This window comes from Eleutherodactylus coqui, chromosome 7, assembly GCF_035609145.1.
Source record: "Eleutherodactylus coqui strain aEleCoq1 chromosome 7, aEleCoq1.hap1, whole genome shotgun sequence".
Taxonomy (NCBI): domain Eukaryota; kingdom Metazoa; phylum Chordata; class Amphibia; order Anura; family Eleutherodactylidae; genus Eleutherodactylus; species Eleutherodactylus coqui.
In genome coordinates, this window is record NC_089843.1 from 79658778 (window position 1) to 79678468 (window position 19691).

The window sequence follows — 19691 nt, forward strand, 5'->3', positions numbered from 1 at the left end:
AATGGTAGGTGACAATCTCAGGAGCGCCACAGTGTCTTTATTAGATGAGGGCTGCATGGCGACTTTCACTATGGCACAGGTCACGTGACCAAAGATCGTAGTGCAGCCTTAAGGCCCTTTTACATTGGCTGATAATGGTTTGGATTCCCTGTAAATACATACACTAACTGAACGATGAACGATAATTTGTTGTCTTCTCGATCGCCGTTCAGTTTCTTAATGCAGAAAACTAAACGATGGATCAGCCGCAGGGGCGTAACCATAGAGGATGCAGGGGTTGCGGTTGCACCCGCACCGAGGAGCCTTAGGGGGCCCATAAGGCCTCTCTTCTCCATATAGGGAACCCACTACTATGAGTAAAGCATTATAGTTGGGGGCCCTGTTACAAGTTTTGCATCGGGGCTCGGGAGCTTCAAGTTATGTCTCTGATCGGCCGTGTAAACAGGCAGTTGTTCACTTATGAACAACTGCCTGTTTATTGTGAATGGAGGCGGGCAGGAACGCTCCCCGGCCCCTCCATCTCCATTCACTAGCACTGATGCTTTAATATAATGTGTTGGGCTCATTTTATGTCCATTTTTAATTCTAGGCAGGAAAAAGCAGTACAAAAGTGGATCTTCTGTCATACGCCAATGAACTGGAGGGAAATGCTGATTTACTGGTAGGTTTATTGTATTTGTTCCTTTAGTATAGTTTTTCATTGGAATATATGGATTTTACATTTCAGGTACTCTTTGCAGTACAGTAATGCCCGCGGGCCTATCTATAGATGTCTTTGAAATGTGCCAGTTAATAGATGGCAACTTGCTTTTTTATTTCTTTTATCAAATATTTGAAAATGTTGTTACCCTACTACATTGCCACTTTAAAGGGTTTTTTTTGGACTTTTAGTATTGATGACTTATGCTCAGAATAAGTCCTCAATCGTTGATCAGTGGGGATCCCCACCGATCAGATGATTGCCAGGCCTACTGTCAGTACAGTGGGCCGAACGTCATTATTTGGGTCAGAGTCAGCGGTGTAATGGGCAGCTTTGCTCCCATTCAAATTGTACCATTGAAAATCTGACTGATGTATTCCCACCTCTAGAGTATGTACTTTGAGCAGAGGCCCCCACTACTCTTGGCCACCCTGAATGGTGTTACACATACAGCATAGCACAGTGAGGTATGCTGATTCTGTAGATTGGCAGCTGAGGAAACAGTATAGCTTGCTGTGCTGCACTATTTGCATACCTCCGTTGACTTCTATGAGAGCTAAGGAAGCAGCAAAGCTTGGCTGTTTCTGTGATCCCGACCTCCTCGTAATCAGAGGCGTTAGCATTTCACCCAGGTTTTACCTAGATGGTAGCACAGTGCAAGATGGGAATGATATAGGCATTACCACGGTGCCAATCCCACTGACACTCATTGGATAGTCTGGTTACTAGGGATGTAGCCACATTTTGGTTACCCGTACACAATGCAGTTGATCTACTCTAACCATTGCCAATTGCCAGGCCGCAGCTGAACTTAAAGGGGTTATTCAGGAATGCTGCAAAAATTCTGCATGGATGGCAGCCAGTGGTAACCCATCCTAGGATAGGAGAATGCATGTGCAGACCAGAAGAGGCAGGAGGTGGAGCCTAATGTGCCACAGTGTTCAGAACAGTGAGGTGTTGGTTCTTTCCCCCATCCACAACCCCGCCATCTCTGGTCTGCACATGCATTGTCTGGTGCTAAGACAATTTTCCACAGACTGCATGGACGGGAGCAATTTTGTGGCATTCCTGTACAACCCCTCTAAATAGCCATTTCACACGTGATTATACATTATACCCCAGCAGTGACCTCAGAATGAATACAGAGCTGGCCGAGCATTTCAATGGGGCTGGTGGAAACACCCAAGTGCTTGCCATTTGGCTAGCTCAGGCAGTCACTTTGACAATGAATGGAGCAAAAGTGCACTTGTGCAATCGGCACTTTCTCCTGCTTACTGCAGGGGTGCAGTAAGCCCGCAGTGAGAAGATATGAGGAAACGGTAAGGCCGTTCTCAAGATCGCCAGTGGTCTCACTGATGAGACCCTGCCGATCATCAAGTTATCCTCTTGCTTTCTATGCAGCAGAACTGAATTTGTGATTTCTTTTTGGGATTGTTCATACATCATGATCAGATAGCACCTCTCACTACATCATCACTGGGAGTGGACAAATGACAAACTCAACTCTGCTACATCTGTAATCTAACTCATTAATATATTGTATGTAATCAATAAGAATGAACTACATCTCAGATCATCTTAGTACCTCCTTCATTTTCCTTGTACGGTGCAATTGACAAAATTGAAATTAATCTGTCATTACTCTAGATAAGATGCTAATTCTGCTTTGTGCCGCTCTTGTGAAATGCCGTAATCATAACTCAGTCTCGCGATATAATGTTTTATGCAGACTAACCGTATGTTGTAACATTGCTTTTGCTCATCTCTGCCTTCGCATTACTAATAACTGCTCTGCTCAGAAGTCTTTCTATTTGCTTTTAGCCAAAAGGAGCGTTAGGAAATGCTTTGAAAGGACACGCTAATAGTATACGGATGATACACATCCAGCAAGTTGTACCGATGGAGCAGACTATGGTAAACACACTGGATATTCTATATTCTGTAGATAGATTCGGGAATGTGCCGCTGGACTCTACATTATACTGCTGTTATCCAAACTACTGGTGATTGTCATCCGATAATACATTACATTGCATCCATTGCATGACTTCATGCATGTTTATGGCAGCATGACATGGTGGCCGCTGTTATGTAGCTGTGCATGGCACAAATGTAACCATTTTCCGTGTTTTTGCTCGTTCTGAATAGTTGTAACAGTCCATGTGGGACCAGCTTGAAAATGTATAGAGTAAAGGCATTGATAGTATCTTGCTAGAATTTTCAGAAAATGTATGTTGACATGTAGTGTTGCAAAATTGCGTGTAGGAAAATCTGCAACATTTCATGGTACAAGCAATGTGGATAATATTTCAAGAAACTTGCAGTGGTTCAGATTTAGACTGGGGTTGTCTACAACTTGCCAAATCACAGGAACGTCACTCTCATGTGACTTATTACTCTGATGTCATATGTGACTTATTACTCTGATGCCATATGTGACTTGCAACCAAAGTCCCACCGAGCTGGATTTTCTGCGACTCATGTTGTAGTCCTGTTAGGGCACAGGTCATACTGTTAGGGCACAGGTCATAACGTGACACTATTGACATTCATTAGACACAATGTTGCGTGCAACATATATCACCACGTAGCCCTATCCTAATTTATGACAATTTATGCTGCAGATTTTCAACCCTTTAAATGAGGATGTGAAATCTGCAGTGAATCCACACCAAAATCTGTGGTGAATCTGCAACTTAATGCATGTGGATTTTGCTAAGGATCCGTGCCAAAATTCCAAGTGGTAAATCCACTGCAGAGAATACATCCTGTGTGAACGTAGCCTGGAAGTTTGATCATTGGGGTTTGGCCCCTACGAGTGGAACGTAACTTCTTTAATTGCACCCCCGATAGCTACCCCGCTGCTTGTCCATCCCAGCTAGACTAAAGTGGTGTCGGCTCCACTAATGAAGGTCCATATGGTCTGCTATTGACTATAATAGGCTGACTAGATGGCCTCAGAAAAAAACCTAAGTGGAGGCAACAGAATCTTGCGTGCCACGACAATTTCAAGCTTGGATCACTGTAGTCAGACCACGCCTACCTTAGCAAATGATCCTAAGCCAAATACTATGCTGGTTAGGCTTGGTTCACTCTTGTGTTCTGGATCCATTGGTTGATTTCTATGGGACTCAAGTGATACTAACGTGCATCATTATGGGATCCTTTCTTTTCAATGGATTACAATGGTGGCAGATATAAGTCATTCATTACTTCATTGCTTCCATTTTATTTGCCATGCTCTGTAGGGCTTGAGCATTGTTTGAGTGGTCACATAACCACCTACTTAGTTTTCATCGAAGCTGCATGTAAGACTGGATGAAACTTCTATACCAAGTCGTTGCAGCCTGGTATGATGTCAATGTTGTCACGCATGACACTTGCACTTCTAATGTTACTTGCCCCTTGTGTAGTTCCCTAATGGATTTGATAACCTTTAACTCTGTGTCTTCCTGTTCTTGTCACCATACAGTATTCTTGAGGCGTTTCTTGCTAGATATTGTTCCGTACATGTCCCATCACGGTCCTAGACCATGCTGTAGATAAGCATGTACTGTACAGTCCTGAGATCAGCAAATGGGATAGTTTTAAGGCTAGTAATATGATACAGAAAGCATGCACGTTTTATTAAGGAGTCTACAATGGTTAGATAGTCTAGGGCGGTGTTTTCAACTCCAGTCCTCAGCGCCCCCAACAGGTCATGTTTTCAGGATATCCTATAGTAAGAACACCTGTGGCAATATCTGAGGCACTGACAATAATTACATCCCCTGTCCAATACTGAGGAAATCCTTAAAACATGACCTGTTGGGGGTCTGTGAGGACTGGAGCTGAGAAACATTGGTCTAGGAGGTCATAACTTCTATTGTTGATATTACTTTCTTATTCCTCCCTCCGCTATTCAAGAAATATGTTAAAGCCAGGGTAAGCCTACGTGACATGTTGCACGTCTGTAAATGTATGTCTTACCTGTGGTGTTATACCGTATGTTGTGTACAAGGTGAATATCGTGTTATTCTATTAGTACTACAAAAAGATCCATAGTCCTCCTTGTCCTATGGCCAATGGGATCGGTAAGATGTCACTATTATACACTTACAAGTGACTGTACAAGGAATTACAACCAGACACGGGTAAGTCAGTTGTTGCATGACAGATCCAAGTCACCGGTAATCTTAGCCAGTTCATGGGTCATTCACACATTTCTTTCTTTGGGCTGCATTTGACAGAATTTAGCCGATGTAAAATATTATCAGCCAGGGACATCCAAATACTTGAGTATTGTCACTTTTGATTATGGTACTCTTCAATGCATTAGGTTGTGTTGAATGAACACTATGGCTCCAAATGTTTGGTCAAATTTGAAAATGGGATCCCAGCACTGCAAGGTAACAGTGCTAACCACTGAGCCACCATGTTTATTCTGCCGCCTTCCTTCTTTCCTCCTCTTCCAGAGCAGGAGAAGATGTGCAAGATATACAAGAAGAAAAAGAAGAAACAACACAAGATACACAAATACAATCTCAAAGTAGATGTTGCCCTTGGTCAGGTTTGAACCTAGAAACCCAGTGCTGCAAAGCGACAGTGCTAACCACTGAACCACTGTGCTACTTCTGCCACCTTCCTCCTCCTTCTCCATAAGAAGAAGCATGGTGGCTCAGTGGTTAGCACTGTTGCCTTGCAGTGCTGGGGTCCTAGGTTGAAATCTGACATAGCAGATGTTGTCCTTGGTCAAATTTGAACGTAAGAGGCTAGGACCCCAGCGCTTTAGGGCAACAGTGCCAACTACTAATAGGATAAGGAGTTTTATTGTTCTTAGACAGTGTTATAAATATACACTATCTTGTGGTTTAGTAGGTTATGTGGATTTTAATGTATTTTTCTTTATTATAACAGACGTGTTCTTAGAAAATAAGGCAATACACAGTTATAAAAATTCAGACTCATTTACTGTTGAACCCCACTCCTTCATATAAACATTGAAGCCAGGGGCATAGCTACACGCTCATGTGCCAGGGTCCAAAAAGTTCAACTGGCCCACCGTCCTCCCCACATGCTCAATATTACCACCGTACCGTGACTGGATAACACTGCCATACTGTGACTGTTCATCACCTACATACTGTGACTAAATAAGAACATTGTACTCAGGCTATGTAACACCACGAACCGTGACTAGATAACATGACCGGATGATACCACCATATTGTGACCAGATAACAGTACCATACCATGACTAAATATTACCACTAGAGATGAGCGAGTATACTCGCTAAGGCACATTACTCGAGCAAGTAGTGCCTTAGCCGAGTATCTCTCCGCTCGTCTTTAAAGATTCGGAGGCCGGCGCGGGTGACTGGTGAGTTGCGGTGGGGAGCAGGGGGGAGAGAGGGAGAGAGAGTTCTCCCTTCCATTCCTCCACGCTCTCCCCCGCCGCTCCCCGCCCCCCGCTGGCCCCCGAATCTTTAGAGACGAGCGGGGAGATACTCGGCTAAGGCACTACTCGCTCGAGTAATGTGCCTTAGCGAGTATACTCGCTCATCTCTAATTACCACCATACAGTTGCTGGATAATGCCTCCTGAATTATAGTATAGTACGCCGGAAAACCAATAAAAGTTCTATACTTGGCTCTCCCGGCTTCCCTCTGCTCCAGTCTCCACTGCGATGTATTGTTTACAGGCTGCTGCAACAATCACATACCTTATTACTTGCACACAGAGCTCTGTGATTGGCTACAGCAGCCAGTGACATGCCTTTCATAGGCTAACTGTAAACATGACCTGATTGGTGAGATCAGAGATGAGGATAGCTGGTAGAGGCAAGTATAGCATCTTTATGGGTCCTTTTACACGAGACGCCTGTTGGGCACTTCAGCACCTGGCAGTCCTTCCAGGAATAATCACTGCTGTGCTTCAGGGGCATCCGTCATCTTGAAAAAGAGGATAGGTAAAATAATAAACACACCTAACCTTCATCTTAGACTAGGCATCGGAGAGTAAAAACCTGAGACGTCACCTTATATTGTTCATAACCACATCTCTATCTAAGACCCAACCCAGGGGCGTAACTATAGAGGATGCAGGGGATGTGATCGCACCCGGGCCCAGGAGCTTTAGGGGGCCCATAAGGCCTCTCTTCTCCATATAGGGAGCCCAGTACTATGAATAAAGCATTATAGTTGGGGGCCCTGTTGCAGGTTTTGCATTGGGGCCCAGAAGCTTCAAGTTACGCCTCTGACCCAACCCACCTACACCGATCGGATTGGAATGAGCAAATGAAAGTCTGAAGTAGCCATCGGACATTAGTGTGACCACGCGTCTTACCTGCCAGCAGAATCTGCCAATGACAGACAGCACCCACACGCATTACTGTGAATGCGACAGCCCATCCAACCCATAACCCCAACACATCCAAATATCAATCAAGCGAAGGTAAAGGCCATCGCATTGGTCCCAAACACAGACACAATAATAACTATGGTTACAAGCAAAACACAGCGTATATTTACTGAGCTGCCTACAGTTGTGACATCCGATTGCAACAACATCAGCATGTAACATACATCAACACATTGCTCATACGATGTACCACACCTCACAGATATAAATGGCAGCATCGCATTTTCTCTCACACAGAGGCACCCAGTATTAGGTACATAATTATTTTGTGCTTCAGCCAGAGGCGTAACTTGAAGCTCCTGGGCCCCAATGCAAAATCTGTAACCGGGCCCCCAACTATAATGCTTTATTCATAGTACTGGGCTCCCTATATGGAGAAGAGAGGCCTTATGGGCCCCCTAAGGCTCCGGGGCCCAGGTGCAACCGCATCGCCTGCATTCCCTACTGTTACACTAGTGGCTTCAGCTATTACTATTTATGTTGGAGCGTAATTATTTCCTCTTTAATGGCAACATCTATAACCAGCTAAAGGGGAACCCTTGTGCCTCCACGTATGCAAATCTGTTCCTGCGCTGGTGGGAGCAGCAGATAGTATTTGTTGATGCTAATGACAAATGGACATCGGACATACTTTTGTGGCTATGCTATATCGGTCATATTTTAATCTTGTGGTCTGGCTCAAATAAATTATTTTTGGAAATTGTCATGATGCTGAATTAAAATGATTATCCTTCACATCTGAAATCTAGGAATCAACCATGACATTCCTGGATTTAACCCTTTCCAATCCACTGGCTGACGTCTAAACACATTATGATTTAAGGCTGTACAGCTTAGATATTGGAAGACGTCCGTCGGGGTTCTCTTACTGTATATTGCCAGCCTCTATGCTGTCGGAGCCTATCCAACGTGTCACCTTTAACAAGCATATAGCGCCGTTGTATAATAGCAGAAAAAGAGTAAGCCCCCTAGGAAAACCAGGATACAAATTGGATTGGAAAGGGTTAAGGATTAGTAAGACACCAGAGGGCAATTTCTCGACAGCAGTTTATCAGAAAGCAACAGCCATAAATGTTTGTTGAGCTGGGAAAGCCATCACTTCTATGCCCTAAGAAAGGGCATCATAAGTGGGCAATCTTTGAGAATTTGTCACAACTGTGCCTCTATTAAGGAGTCTCAAGAGGAGTCCAGGGTGCTTATGGGTTGTTCCAGAAAAAGGGGTTATCCCAAATCTGTTTTGGATGCTTCATACCTTCATGCACTAGCACAAAACCATGAGGAATTGCTGGTACCTCATAGAAGAACAGACGAAAAAAATTACATCAGATTGATTTGGGACCTTGGATGCAGAGACCCCTCAAAAATAGGACATGCTGTCATGTTTTCTTTTCTATAACCCAGCCCGTCGTTTCTTGACCAAAAAAAGCATGTGTGGATGGATGACTTCATTCACTTTGATGGGTCTGAGTTCTGTCCACTGCAAACTTGGACGTTAAACCTATGTGAATAGATTCCTATACAAATTGCCTATTAGGCCTGTAGTATTGCTCTGTATGAGTTAAACAAGTTGGAATCCATGCATGGTGGAAATATGCTTATTAGAGATGAGCGAACACCAAAATGTTCGGGTGTTCGTTATTCGGAACGAACTTCCCGTGATGCTCGAGGGTTCGTTTCGAACAACGAACCCCATTGAAGTCAATGGGCGACCAGAACATTTTTGTATTTCGCCGATGCTCGCTAAGGTTTTCATGTGTGAAAATCTGGGCAATTCAAGAAAGTGATGGGAATGACACAGAAACGGATAGGGCAGGCGAGGGGCTACGTGTTGGGCTGCATCTCAAGTTCACAGGTCCCACTATTAAGCCACAATACCGGCAAGAGTGGGCCCCCCCCCCCCTCCCAACAACTTTTACTTCTGAAAAGCCCTCATTAGCATGGCATACCTTTGCTAAGCACCACACTACCTCCAACAAAGCACAATCACTGCCTGCATGAAACTCCACTGACACTTCTCCTGGGTTACATGCTGCCCAACCGCCCCCCCTCCCCCCCCCACAGCGCACACCAAAGTGTCCCTGGGCAGCCTTCAGCTGCCCTCATGCCACACCACGCTCATGTCTATTTAGAATTGCGTCTGCCATGACGAGGGACCGCAGGCACACACTGCAGAGGTTGGCACGGCTAGGCAGCGACCCTCTTTAAAAGTGGCGGAGCGATAGCCCACAATGCTGTACAGAAGCAATGAGAAATAGAATCCTGTGCCACCGCCATCAGGAGCTGCACACGTGGGCATAGCAATGGGGAACCTATGTGCCACACACTATTCATTCTGTCAAGGTGTCTGCATGCCCCAGTCAGACCGGGCTTTTTAATTCATAGACACAGGCAGGTACAACTCCCTATTGTGAAGTCCCTGTCGACCCACAGCATGGGTGGCTCCCTGGAACCCACCGGCGGTACACAGAAATATCCCATTGCATTGCCCAACACAGCTGAGGTAGTAATGTCGTGCTTAATGCAGGTGGGCTTCGGCCCACACTGCATGCCCCAGTCTGACTGGGGTTCTTTATAAGTGTACAGATGTAGTAAAAAGTCCGTGTGCACCTACAGCATGGGTGGGTGCCAGGAAGCCACCGGCGGTACATAGAAATATCCCATTGCATTGCCCAACACAGCTGAGGTAGTAATGTTGTGCTTAACCCTTTCCAATCCAATTTGTATATGGTTTTCCTAGGGGGCTTACTCTTTTTCTGCTGTTATACAACGGCGCTATATGCTGGCTAAAGCCAGTACTGCATGAGCTGACACGTAGGATAGGCTCCGACAGCAGAGAGGCTGGCAATATACAGTAAGAGAACCCCGACAGACGTCTACCAACAACGGAGCTGTACAGCCTTAAACCCTAATGTCTTCACAGGTCACACAGTGGACTGGAAAGGGTTAATGCAGGTGGGTTTCGGCCCACACTGCATGCCCCAGTCAGACTGGGGTTCTTTACAAGTGGACACATGTAGGTTAAACTCCCTGTGGACCCACTGCCTGGGTGGGTGCCAGGAAGCCACCGGCGGTACATAGAAATATCCCATTGCATTGCCCAACACAGCTGAGGTAGTAATGTCGTGCGTAATACAGGTGGGCTTCGGCCCACACTGCATGGCCCAGTCAGACGGGTTCTTTAGAAGTGTACAGATGTATTAAAAACTCAGTGTGCACCTACAGCATGGGTGGCTCCCTGGAACCCACCGGCGGTACATAAAAATATCCCATTGCATTGCCCAACACAGCTGAGGTAACGTCAGCTGTAATGCAGGTGGGCTAAAAATTAATTTGATTACACTGTAGGCGAGGGCCCACAAAAATTGCTGTATCAACAGTACTAATGTACATCCCAAAAATTGGCCATGGCCAGCCAAGAGGGCAGGTGAAACCCATTAATCGCTTTGGTTAATGTGGCTTAAGTGGTAACTAGGCCTGGAGGCAGCCCAGTGTAACGAAAAATTGGTTCAAGTTAAAGTTCCAATGCTTTTAAGCGTATTGAAACTTATAAAAATTGTTCTGAAAAATTATTTGAGTGAGCCTTGTGGCCCTAAGAAAAATTGCCCGTTCAGCGTGATTACGTGAGGTTTCAGGAGGAGGAGCAGGAGGAGGAGGAGGAGAAATATTAGACACAGATTGATGAAGCAGAAATGTCCCCGTTTTGGATGGTGAGAGAGAACGTAGCTTCCATCCGCGGGTGCAGCCTACGTATTGCTTACGTATCGCTGCTGTCCGCTGGTGGAGAACAGAAGTCTGGGGAAATCCAGCCTTTGTTCATCTTGATGAGTGTTAGCCTGTCGGCACTGTCGGTTGACAAGCGGCTACGCTTATCTGTGATGATTCCCCCAGCCGCACTAAACACCCTCTTCGACAAGACGCTAGCCGCAGGACAAGCAAGCACCTCCAGGGCATACAGCGCTAGTTCAGGCCACATGTCCAGCTTCGACACCCAGTAGTTGTAGGGGGCAGAGGCGTCACCAAGGATGGTCGTGCGATCCGCTACGTACTCCCTCACCATCCTTTTACAGTGCTCCCACCGACTCAGCCGTGACTGGGGAGCGGTGACACAGTCTTGGTGGGGAGACATAAAGCTGGCCAGGCCCTTAAAGACTGTTGCACTACCTGGGATGTACATGCTGCTCGATCTACGCACATCCCCTGCTACCTTGCCCTCGGTACTGCGCCTTCTGCCACTAGCGCTGTCGGCTGGGAATTTTACCATCAGCTTGTCCGCAAGGGTCCTGTGGTATAGCAACACTCTCGAACCCCTTTCCTCTTCGGGAATCAGAGTGGGCAGGTTCTCCTTATACCGTGGATCGAGCAGTGTGTACACCCAGTAATCCGTCGTGGCCAGAATGCGTGCAACGCGAGGGTCACGAGAAAGGCATCCTAACATGAAGTCAGCCATGTGTGCCAGGGTACCTGTACGCAACACATGGCTGTCTTCACTAGGAAGATCACTATCAGGATCCTCCTCCTCCTCCTCCTCCTCAGGCCATACACGCTGAAAGGATGACAGGCAATCAGCCGGTGTACCGTCAGCAGCGGCCCAAGCTGTCTCTTCCCCCTCCTCCTCATCCTCCTCATGCTCCTCCTCCTCCTCCTGTATGCGCTGAGAAATAGACAGGAGGGTGCCCTGACTATCCAGCGGCATACTGTCTTCCCCCGCCCCCGTTTCCGAGCGCAAAGCAGCTGCCTTTATGGTTTGCAGGGAATTTCTCAAGATGCATAGCAGAGGAATGGTGACGCTAATGATTGTAGCATCGCCGCTCACCACCTGGGTAGACTCCTCAAAATTACCAAGGACATGGCAGATGTCTGCCAACCAGGCCCACTCTTCTGAAAGGAATTGAGGAGGCTGACTCCCACTGCGCCGCCCATGTTGGAGTTGGTATTCGACTATAGCTCTACGTTGTTCATAGAGCCTGGCCAACATGTGGAGCGTAGAGTTCCACCGTGTGGGCACGTCGCACAGCAGTCGGTGCACTGGCAGCTTAAAGTGATGTTGCAGGGTGCGCAGGGTGGCAGCGTCCGTGTGGGACTTGCGGAAATGTGCGCAGAGCCGGCGCGCCTTTACGAGCAGGTCTGACAAGCGTGGGTAGCTTTTCAGAAAGCGCTGAACCACCAAATTAAAGACATGGGCCAGGCATGGCACGTGCGTGAGGCTGCCGAGCTGCAGAGCCGCCACCAGGTTACGGCCGTTGTCACACACGACCATGCCCGGTTGGAGGCTGAGCGGCGCAAGCCAGCGGTCGGTCTGCTGTGTCAGACCCTGCAGCAGTTCGTGGGCCGTGTGCCTCTTATCTCCTAAGCTGAGTAGTTTCAGCACGGCCTGCTGACGCTTGCCCACCGCTGTGCTGCCACACCGCGCGACACCGACTGCTGGCGACATGCTGCTGCTAACACATCTTGATTGCGAGACAGAGGAGGAGGAGGAGGGTGCTTTAGTGGAGGAAGCATACACCTCCGCAGATACCAGCACCGAGCTGGGGCCCGCAATTCTGGGGGTGGGTAGGACGTGAGCGGTCCCAGGCTCTGACTCTGTCCCAGCCTCCACTAAATTCACCCAATGTGCCGTCAGGGAGATGTAGTGGCCCTGCCCGCCTGTGCTTGTCCACGTGTCCGTAGTTAAGTGGACCGTGGCAGTAACCGCGTTGGTGAGGGCGCGCACAATGTTGCGGGAGACGTGGTCGTGCAGGGCTGGGACGGCACATCGGGAAAAGTAGTGGCGACTGGGAACTGAGTAGCGCGGGGTCGCCGCCTCCATGATACTTTTGAAGGACTCAGTTTCCACAACCCTATACGGCAGCATCTCAAGGCTGATGAATTTTGCTATGCGGACGGTTAACGTTTGAGCGTGCGGGTGCGTGGCGGCGTACTTGCGCTTGCGCTCGAACACTTGCGCAAGCGACGGCTGAACGGTGCGCTGAACTACACTGCTGGATGGGGCCGAGGACAGCGGAGATGAGGGTGTGGGTGCAGGCCATGAGGCGGTAGTGCCTGTGTCCTGAGAGGGGGGTTGCATCTCAGTGACAGGTTGGGGCACAGGGGGAGAGGCAGGGGTGCAAACCGGAGGCGGTGAACGGCCTTCGTCCCACCTTGCGGGGTGCTTGGCCATCATATGTCTGCGCATGGTGGTGGTGGTGAGGCTGTTGGTGTTGGCTCCCCGGCTGAGCTTTGCGCGACAAAGGTTGCACACCACTGTTCGTCGGTCGTCAGGCGTCTCTGTGAAAAACTGCCAGACCTTAGAGCACCTCGGCCTCCGCAGGGTGGCATGGCGCGAGGGGGCGCTTTGGGAAACACTTGGTGGATTATTCGGTCTGGCCCTGCCTCTACCCCTGGCCACTGCACTGCCTCTTGCAACCTGCCCTGCTGATGCCCTTGACTCCCCCTCTGAAGACCTGTCCTCCTGAGTAAGCGTTGCACACCAGGTGGGGTCAGTCACCTCATCGTCCTGCTGCTCTTCCTCCGAATCCTCTGTGCGCTACTCCCTGGGACTTACTGCCCTTACTACTACCTCACTGCAAGACAACTGTGTCTGATCGTCATCGTCCTCCTCACCCACAGAAAGTTGTTGAGACAGTTGGCGGAAGTCCCCAGCCTCTTCCCCCGGACCCCGGGAACTTTCGAATGGTTGGGCATCAGTGACGATAAACTCCTCTGGTGGGAGAGGAACCGCTGCTGCCCAATCTAAGCAGGGGCCCGAGAACAGTTCCTGGGAGTGTTCCCGCTCCTGAGCAGGTGTTATTGTAGTGGAGTGAGGAGGCTGGGAGGAAGGAGGAGCAGCAGACAGAGGATTCGGATTGGCAGCAGTGGACGGCGCAGAACTGCGGGTAGACGATAGGTTGCTCGAAGCACTTTCTGCCATCCAGGACAGGACCTGCTCACACTGCTCATTTTCTAATAACCGTCTCCCGCGTGGACCCATTAATTGGGCGATGAATGTGGGGACGCCAGAAACGTGCCTCTCTCCTAATCGCGCAGCAGTCGGCTGCGGCACACCGGGATCAGGAGCTCGGCCTGTGCCCACACCCTGACTTGGCCCTCCGCGTCCTCGTCCGCGTCCACGTCCTCTAGGCCTACCCCTACCCCTCAGCATGCTGTATTACCAGTGATTTGATTTCACAGGCAGGAAATAAATTGGCGCAAGACTGCAGGCCAAATATAATTTTTGCCCTTTTTGGAAAACGAAAGGCCCCACTGCCTCTAGTGAATGAATTATCTAAGTTTAATAACTGTGCTGTGTCCCTGCTAATGTGTCACAGAACGTGAAGGTAGCAGAGTTATTATAACTCTTGGAGAGCAGGTATTTTTTTCCCAATTAAGGAAAGCAAATGGCGAAGCCAGCAGTAAAGCGTAGCTGGGTGCGTCTGATTTAGCAATGTTGTTCAAGCAGCTCACACGTGTCCACCGCCCTTAGGACGGACAGAGGCTGGACAAATAGATTTGCTTTCAGTTTTTTTTCCACCAAAAGGCAGCACTGCGTATATTCAATGAACATGAGAAGTTTAATAACTGTGCTGTGTCCCTGCTTATGTGTCACAGAACGTGAGGGTAGCAGAGTTATTATAACTCTTGGAGAGCAGGTATTTTTTTCCCAATTAAGGAAAGCAAATGGCGAAGCCAGCAGTAAAGCGTAGCTGGGTGCGTCTGATTTAGCAATGTTGTTCAAGCAGCTCACACGTGTCCACCGCCCTTAGGACGGACAGAGGCTGGACAAATAGATTTGTTTTCAGTTTTTTTCCACCAAAAGGCAGCACTGCGTATATTCAATGAACATGAGAAGTTTAATAACTGTGCTGTGTCCCTGCTTATGTGTCACAGAACGTGAGGGTAGCAGAGTTATTATAACTCTTGGAGAGCAGGTATTTTTTTCCCAATTAAGGAAAGCAAATGGCGAAGCCAGCAGTAAAGCGTAGCTGGGTGCGTCTGATTTAGCAATGTTGTTCAAGCAGCTCACACGTCTCCACCGCCCGTAAGGACGGACAGAGGCTGGACAAATAGATTTGTTTTCAGTTTTTTTCCACCAAAAGGCAGCACTGCGTATATTCAATGAACATGAGAAGTTTAATAACTGTGCTGTGTCCCTGCTTATGTGTCACAGAACGTGAGGGTAGCAGAGTTATTATAACTCTTGGAGAGCAGGTATTTTTTTCCCAATTAAGGAAAGCAAATGGCGAAGCCAGCAGTAAAGCGTAGCTGGGTGCGTCTGATTTAGCAATGTTGTTCAAGCAGCTCACACGTGTCCACAGCCCTTAGGACGGACAGAGGCTGGACAAATAGATTTGTTTTCAGTTTTTTTCCACCAAAAGGCAGCACTGCGTATATTCTATGAATAATAACTGTGTTGTGGCCCTGCCTATACAATTCTTTCCCTGCAGTATCAATGGAGGGTGCAATGCTCTGCAGAGGCGATTTTGAGAAGCAAAAAAAAAATGCAGCACAGCTAACAGCAGCCTGGACAGTACTGCACACGGATAAATATGGCCCTAGAAAGGACCGTTGAGGTTCTTGAAGGCTACACTCACTCCTAACACTCTCCCTGCCTATGCAGCACTTCTGTCCCTAATGCCAGGTGCAACGGTCTGCAGAGGCGATTTTGAGAAAAAAAAATTTGCCACTGCTAACAGCAGCCAACACACAGCTATCAGTGGCCCTAATAAGGACCTTTGGGGGGTCTTGAAGCCTACACTAACTACCAATTCTTTCCCTACAGCAGCTCCGGTACAAACAGCACTGTCCCTCATCTAACTCACACCGCATCTGAGGCGAACCGCGGGAGGGGCCGACTTTTATGTTCGGGTGACACCTGATCTCCCCAGCCACTCACAGCAGGGGGGTGGTATAGGGCTTGAACGTCACAGGGGGAAGTTGTAATGCCTTCCCTGTCTTTCAATTGGCCAGAAAAGCGCGCTAACGTCTCAGGGAAGGAAGTGAAAGTAACCAGAACACCGCATGGTGTTCGTTACGAATAACGAACATCCCGAACACCCTAATATTCGCACGAATATCAAGCTCGGACGAACGCGTTCGCTCATCTCTAATGCTTATATATATATATATGTACGATTCACCACCACCCTTCATCGTAAGGGCGAGCACCCACTGGCGTTTTTTTACCTGCGTTTTGCGTTTTTCCTGCACAGGCATAGAGATAACATGTGTTCCTGTCCACTGGCATTTTTTTTGCGTTGCGTTTGCGTTTTTAACATAGGAACTGTCAGTTGCATATGTGTCCCTATTTTTCTCCTAATGCACCCATGAATGTCAATGGAAATTAACGCAAAACGCCGCGAAAAACGCGCGGAAAAAACGCGAGAAACGCGGCGAAAACGCTGCTTTTTTTTCCCGCGGAGAACGCAAACGCCAGTGGGTGCTCGCCCTTAACGTGATTCGGCTACTAACCAACAAATCAAGTGTTTTAATGGAAATGCTTTGTTTTACAGGGTGTTTTAAATCAAAGCATTAAGTTGCTAGAGAGGACGTCGTTCGATATTGAGGTATGTAATTCATGATTGCAAGGTATTTCCTAAATCTTCTGGATTATGACATGACATTATGACATTCCAGGGTGCTGTATACATGAAAATAGTTTCAGTAGATAACATGAGAAAAAAGCAAGTCCAATAAGCATGAACTTCACAAGTGAGAGAGCGCTCTGCCTATGGACGCTCACAATCTTCAAGGTAAGGGGGAAAGAGACCGTAGGTGAAAGTAGAAGGTGCCCATATGGTAGTGCAGAGGCAGCAGGATTACTGTAGGCTTCGGGCTGTTTTGATGAGGTAGGTTTCCAGGTTACTTTTAAAGGTATTGAAGGTGACAGATGTGTTGGGGTTGTGAGTTAGAGTATGAGGGGGTTAGGGGGGTGCATGAGAAAACTTGGAGACCATTGTGTGATAAGCAGACTAGAGGAGAGGAAGAGTTTTCAGGAGATTAGGTCAAAGATGTATGGATTGGGATAGGTTGTGAACAGCCTTGTATATCCTGTCCGGACAATGGGTAACCAGTAAAGGGTTTGACAGAGGGGTAACGAAGGAAGATGTGGATTAATGAAGGAGGACAGTTTAGGATGCATTGGAGGAGCGCAAGAGATGGGAGGCCACAAAGGAGGGAGTTTAGGCAGAAAATCATGAGGGCATACACTGTATTAATATGATAAATTGTCAATATTAATACGTTATTCTTAAAGTGAAATGCTGGACAAATTCCCATAACCAGCAACATCACGGGTGTAATTCTTTTTCATTTGTTTCCTCAAATACAAATTCCCAAGGTGCTCCGTACACCAAGTCCCGATACCACATGAAATGACAAAAGAGCAGTGAAGGTGAAGCTATGAAATTGATACCACCTTTTCTAACATCACTTCTAGAGATGAGCGAGCATACTTGCTAAGGGCAATTACTCGATCGAGCATTGCCCTTAGCGAGTACCTGCCCGCTTGGAAGAAAAGGTTCGGGTGCCGGCAGGGGGCGGGCAGCGGCGGGGGAGAGCGGGGAGGAACGGAGGGGAGATCTCTCTCTCCCTCTCTCCCCCCTGCTCACTGCCGCAACTCACCTCTCACCCGCGCCGGCAGCCGAACCTTTTCTCCCGAGCGGGGAGATACTCGCTAAGGATAATGCTCGATCGAGTAATTGTTCTTAGCGAATATGCTCTAATCACTTCCTGCTCTGTAACCATTGGCTGTAGCTGCACTGTACAGACTTCCTGCTCTGTAGTTATTGGCTGAAGCTGCATTGTACAGACCTCCTCCTCTGCCGCCCCCTAGTAGCTCCATTTTACTAGTTCTAAAAAATGTTCAAGAGTTTCATTATATACATATACCGAACATTATTTTGATAGACTTGAATTGTGCTCCGTTCATTTATTGCACATCACAATAAATAACATATTGGTATGTAGTCAGTCATATTGAAGACTATGGAGAAATTTGTCTCTGCCTGACATTCTTCTATATAGCAATCCTGCACTGAAGTAGTCCCACATGGCAGTCTACAGGTACCCTGGTGACTAATAATGCAATCTCCTAGTAGGAGATTAAGTGGAGTGTATAAATAATGTGCCACAAAACATAGGTCTACAAGTGATTTGGGCTGATTGAATGAATTAATATGTGTATCATAAACTACTGAAGAAAAAGTTCTCTGTGAGTATGCAATTTTTTCTAATTCTAGGAAAAGGTACATGATGTAATTTCAGCGATTGATGCAGCTCAAACACTGATCAATAACAATGCTTCTGCAGTCATTAAGCGGGTAAGGCATTTTTAATTCTATCCCTTATCCACAGGATAGGGAATAACTTGTGTTGGAGTATTCACTTAATTTAGGCGATACTCAAAGGCTATTGAGCGAGCATGCTCGTTTAAGGCTGATGCTCGAGAGAGCATCGGTCTTTTCGAGTAACTGCTTACTCGTCGGATCACTTCCTATGCTGCTCTATTTTTCTATTATGGGACTGTAATTATTCTAGCTTACTTTCACACTTGTGATTCTGGTACAACTGCTTAAAACTGAGCAGAGAGCCAGTCCAAAGCTTTGAGAAGTTCCTGGGCCCCAGTGCAAAACTTGTAAAAGGTTGTCCTGTAATGAGTCATTTATGGTACTTGTGTCTTCTCACATGGCAGAAGTGCCTTCTGGACACCTCAAACACCAGGGTCTCTGTGCAACTGCTGTCTTTGCACCCCTATAGCTAAACACTTGGGCTCATTGAATTCAGTCAGACCTAAGTCAGTGGGATACCCTTATGAGAAAAAAATTATGGGTGAGTGGGGGGGGGGGCACAAAAGAGGCATAGCAATGCATATCTAATTTTATTAATTAATGTTTTATTCAGGAATCAAAAAAGTTCATGGAGAAAGTCATCGGCTACTTTGTTCAGTATGTGCAGTGGGTGAAAGATTCCGTAAGTAGCTACGACATACTTATTGTAGAATATTTAGAATGTACAATCAATCTGTGTTGTCAACTATCTGCCAATAACATGCAAATATTAGTCTCATCCAATATTCTATTACTATTGGCGGAGTCCTAGCTCGTAACAAAAAAGTTATATACTGTAATTAATACAGTAGGTTACTGATCAACAATTCTCAGAAAGCCCTCACTTCTATGCCAGAAGTAAGTAAAATATGCTGGTAATATTGGGCAGGGCACTTCTGACGATGGATAGGGGGTAGAGATGAGCGAGCGTACTCGCTAAGGCAAACTACTCGAGTGAGTATTGCCTTATGCGAGTACCTGCCCGCTCGTCTCTAAAGATTTGGGTGCCGGTGGGGGGCAGGAAGCGCCGGGGGAGAGCGGGGAGGAACGGGGAGGGAGATCTCTCTCTCACTCACTCCCCCCCCCCCCCCCCCGCTCCTCCCTGCTCACTCCCGCAACTCACCACTCACCCCCTCCGGCACCTGAATCTTTAGAGACGAGCGGGCAGGTACTCCCAAAAGGCACTACTCACTCGAGTAGTTTGTCTTAGCGAGTACGCTCGCTCATCTCTTAAAGGGGGGGCAGCAAGGGCTCGTGAATTTTGTAAGATTTTTGGAAAGTAGAGAACATTA

General features: G+C 47.4%; 1 protein-coding gene across 1 annotated transcript in view; it reads left to right on the top strand.

Moving 5' to 3' along the window:
* The window catches only part of PROM1 (prominin 1), a 128754-nt gene that overhangs the window by 97803 nt on the left and 11260 nt on the right, over positions 1-19691 (top strand). Inside the window, exons 17-21 of the mRNA XM_066574636.1 lie at positions 590-661; positions 2522-2614; positions 16585-16638; positions 18313-18393; positions 18974-19042. Of these exons, the coding sequence (XP_066430733.1) occupies positions 590-661; positions 2522-2614; positions 16585-16638; positions 18313-18393; positions 18974-19042 (369 nt within the window). The remainder of the gene's footprint in view (positions 1-589; positions 662-2521; positions 2615-16584; positions 16639-18312; positions 18394-18973; positions 19043-19691) is intronic.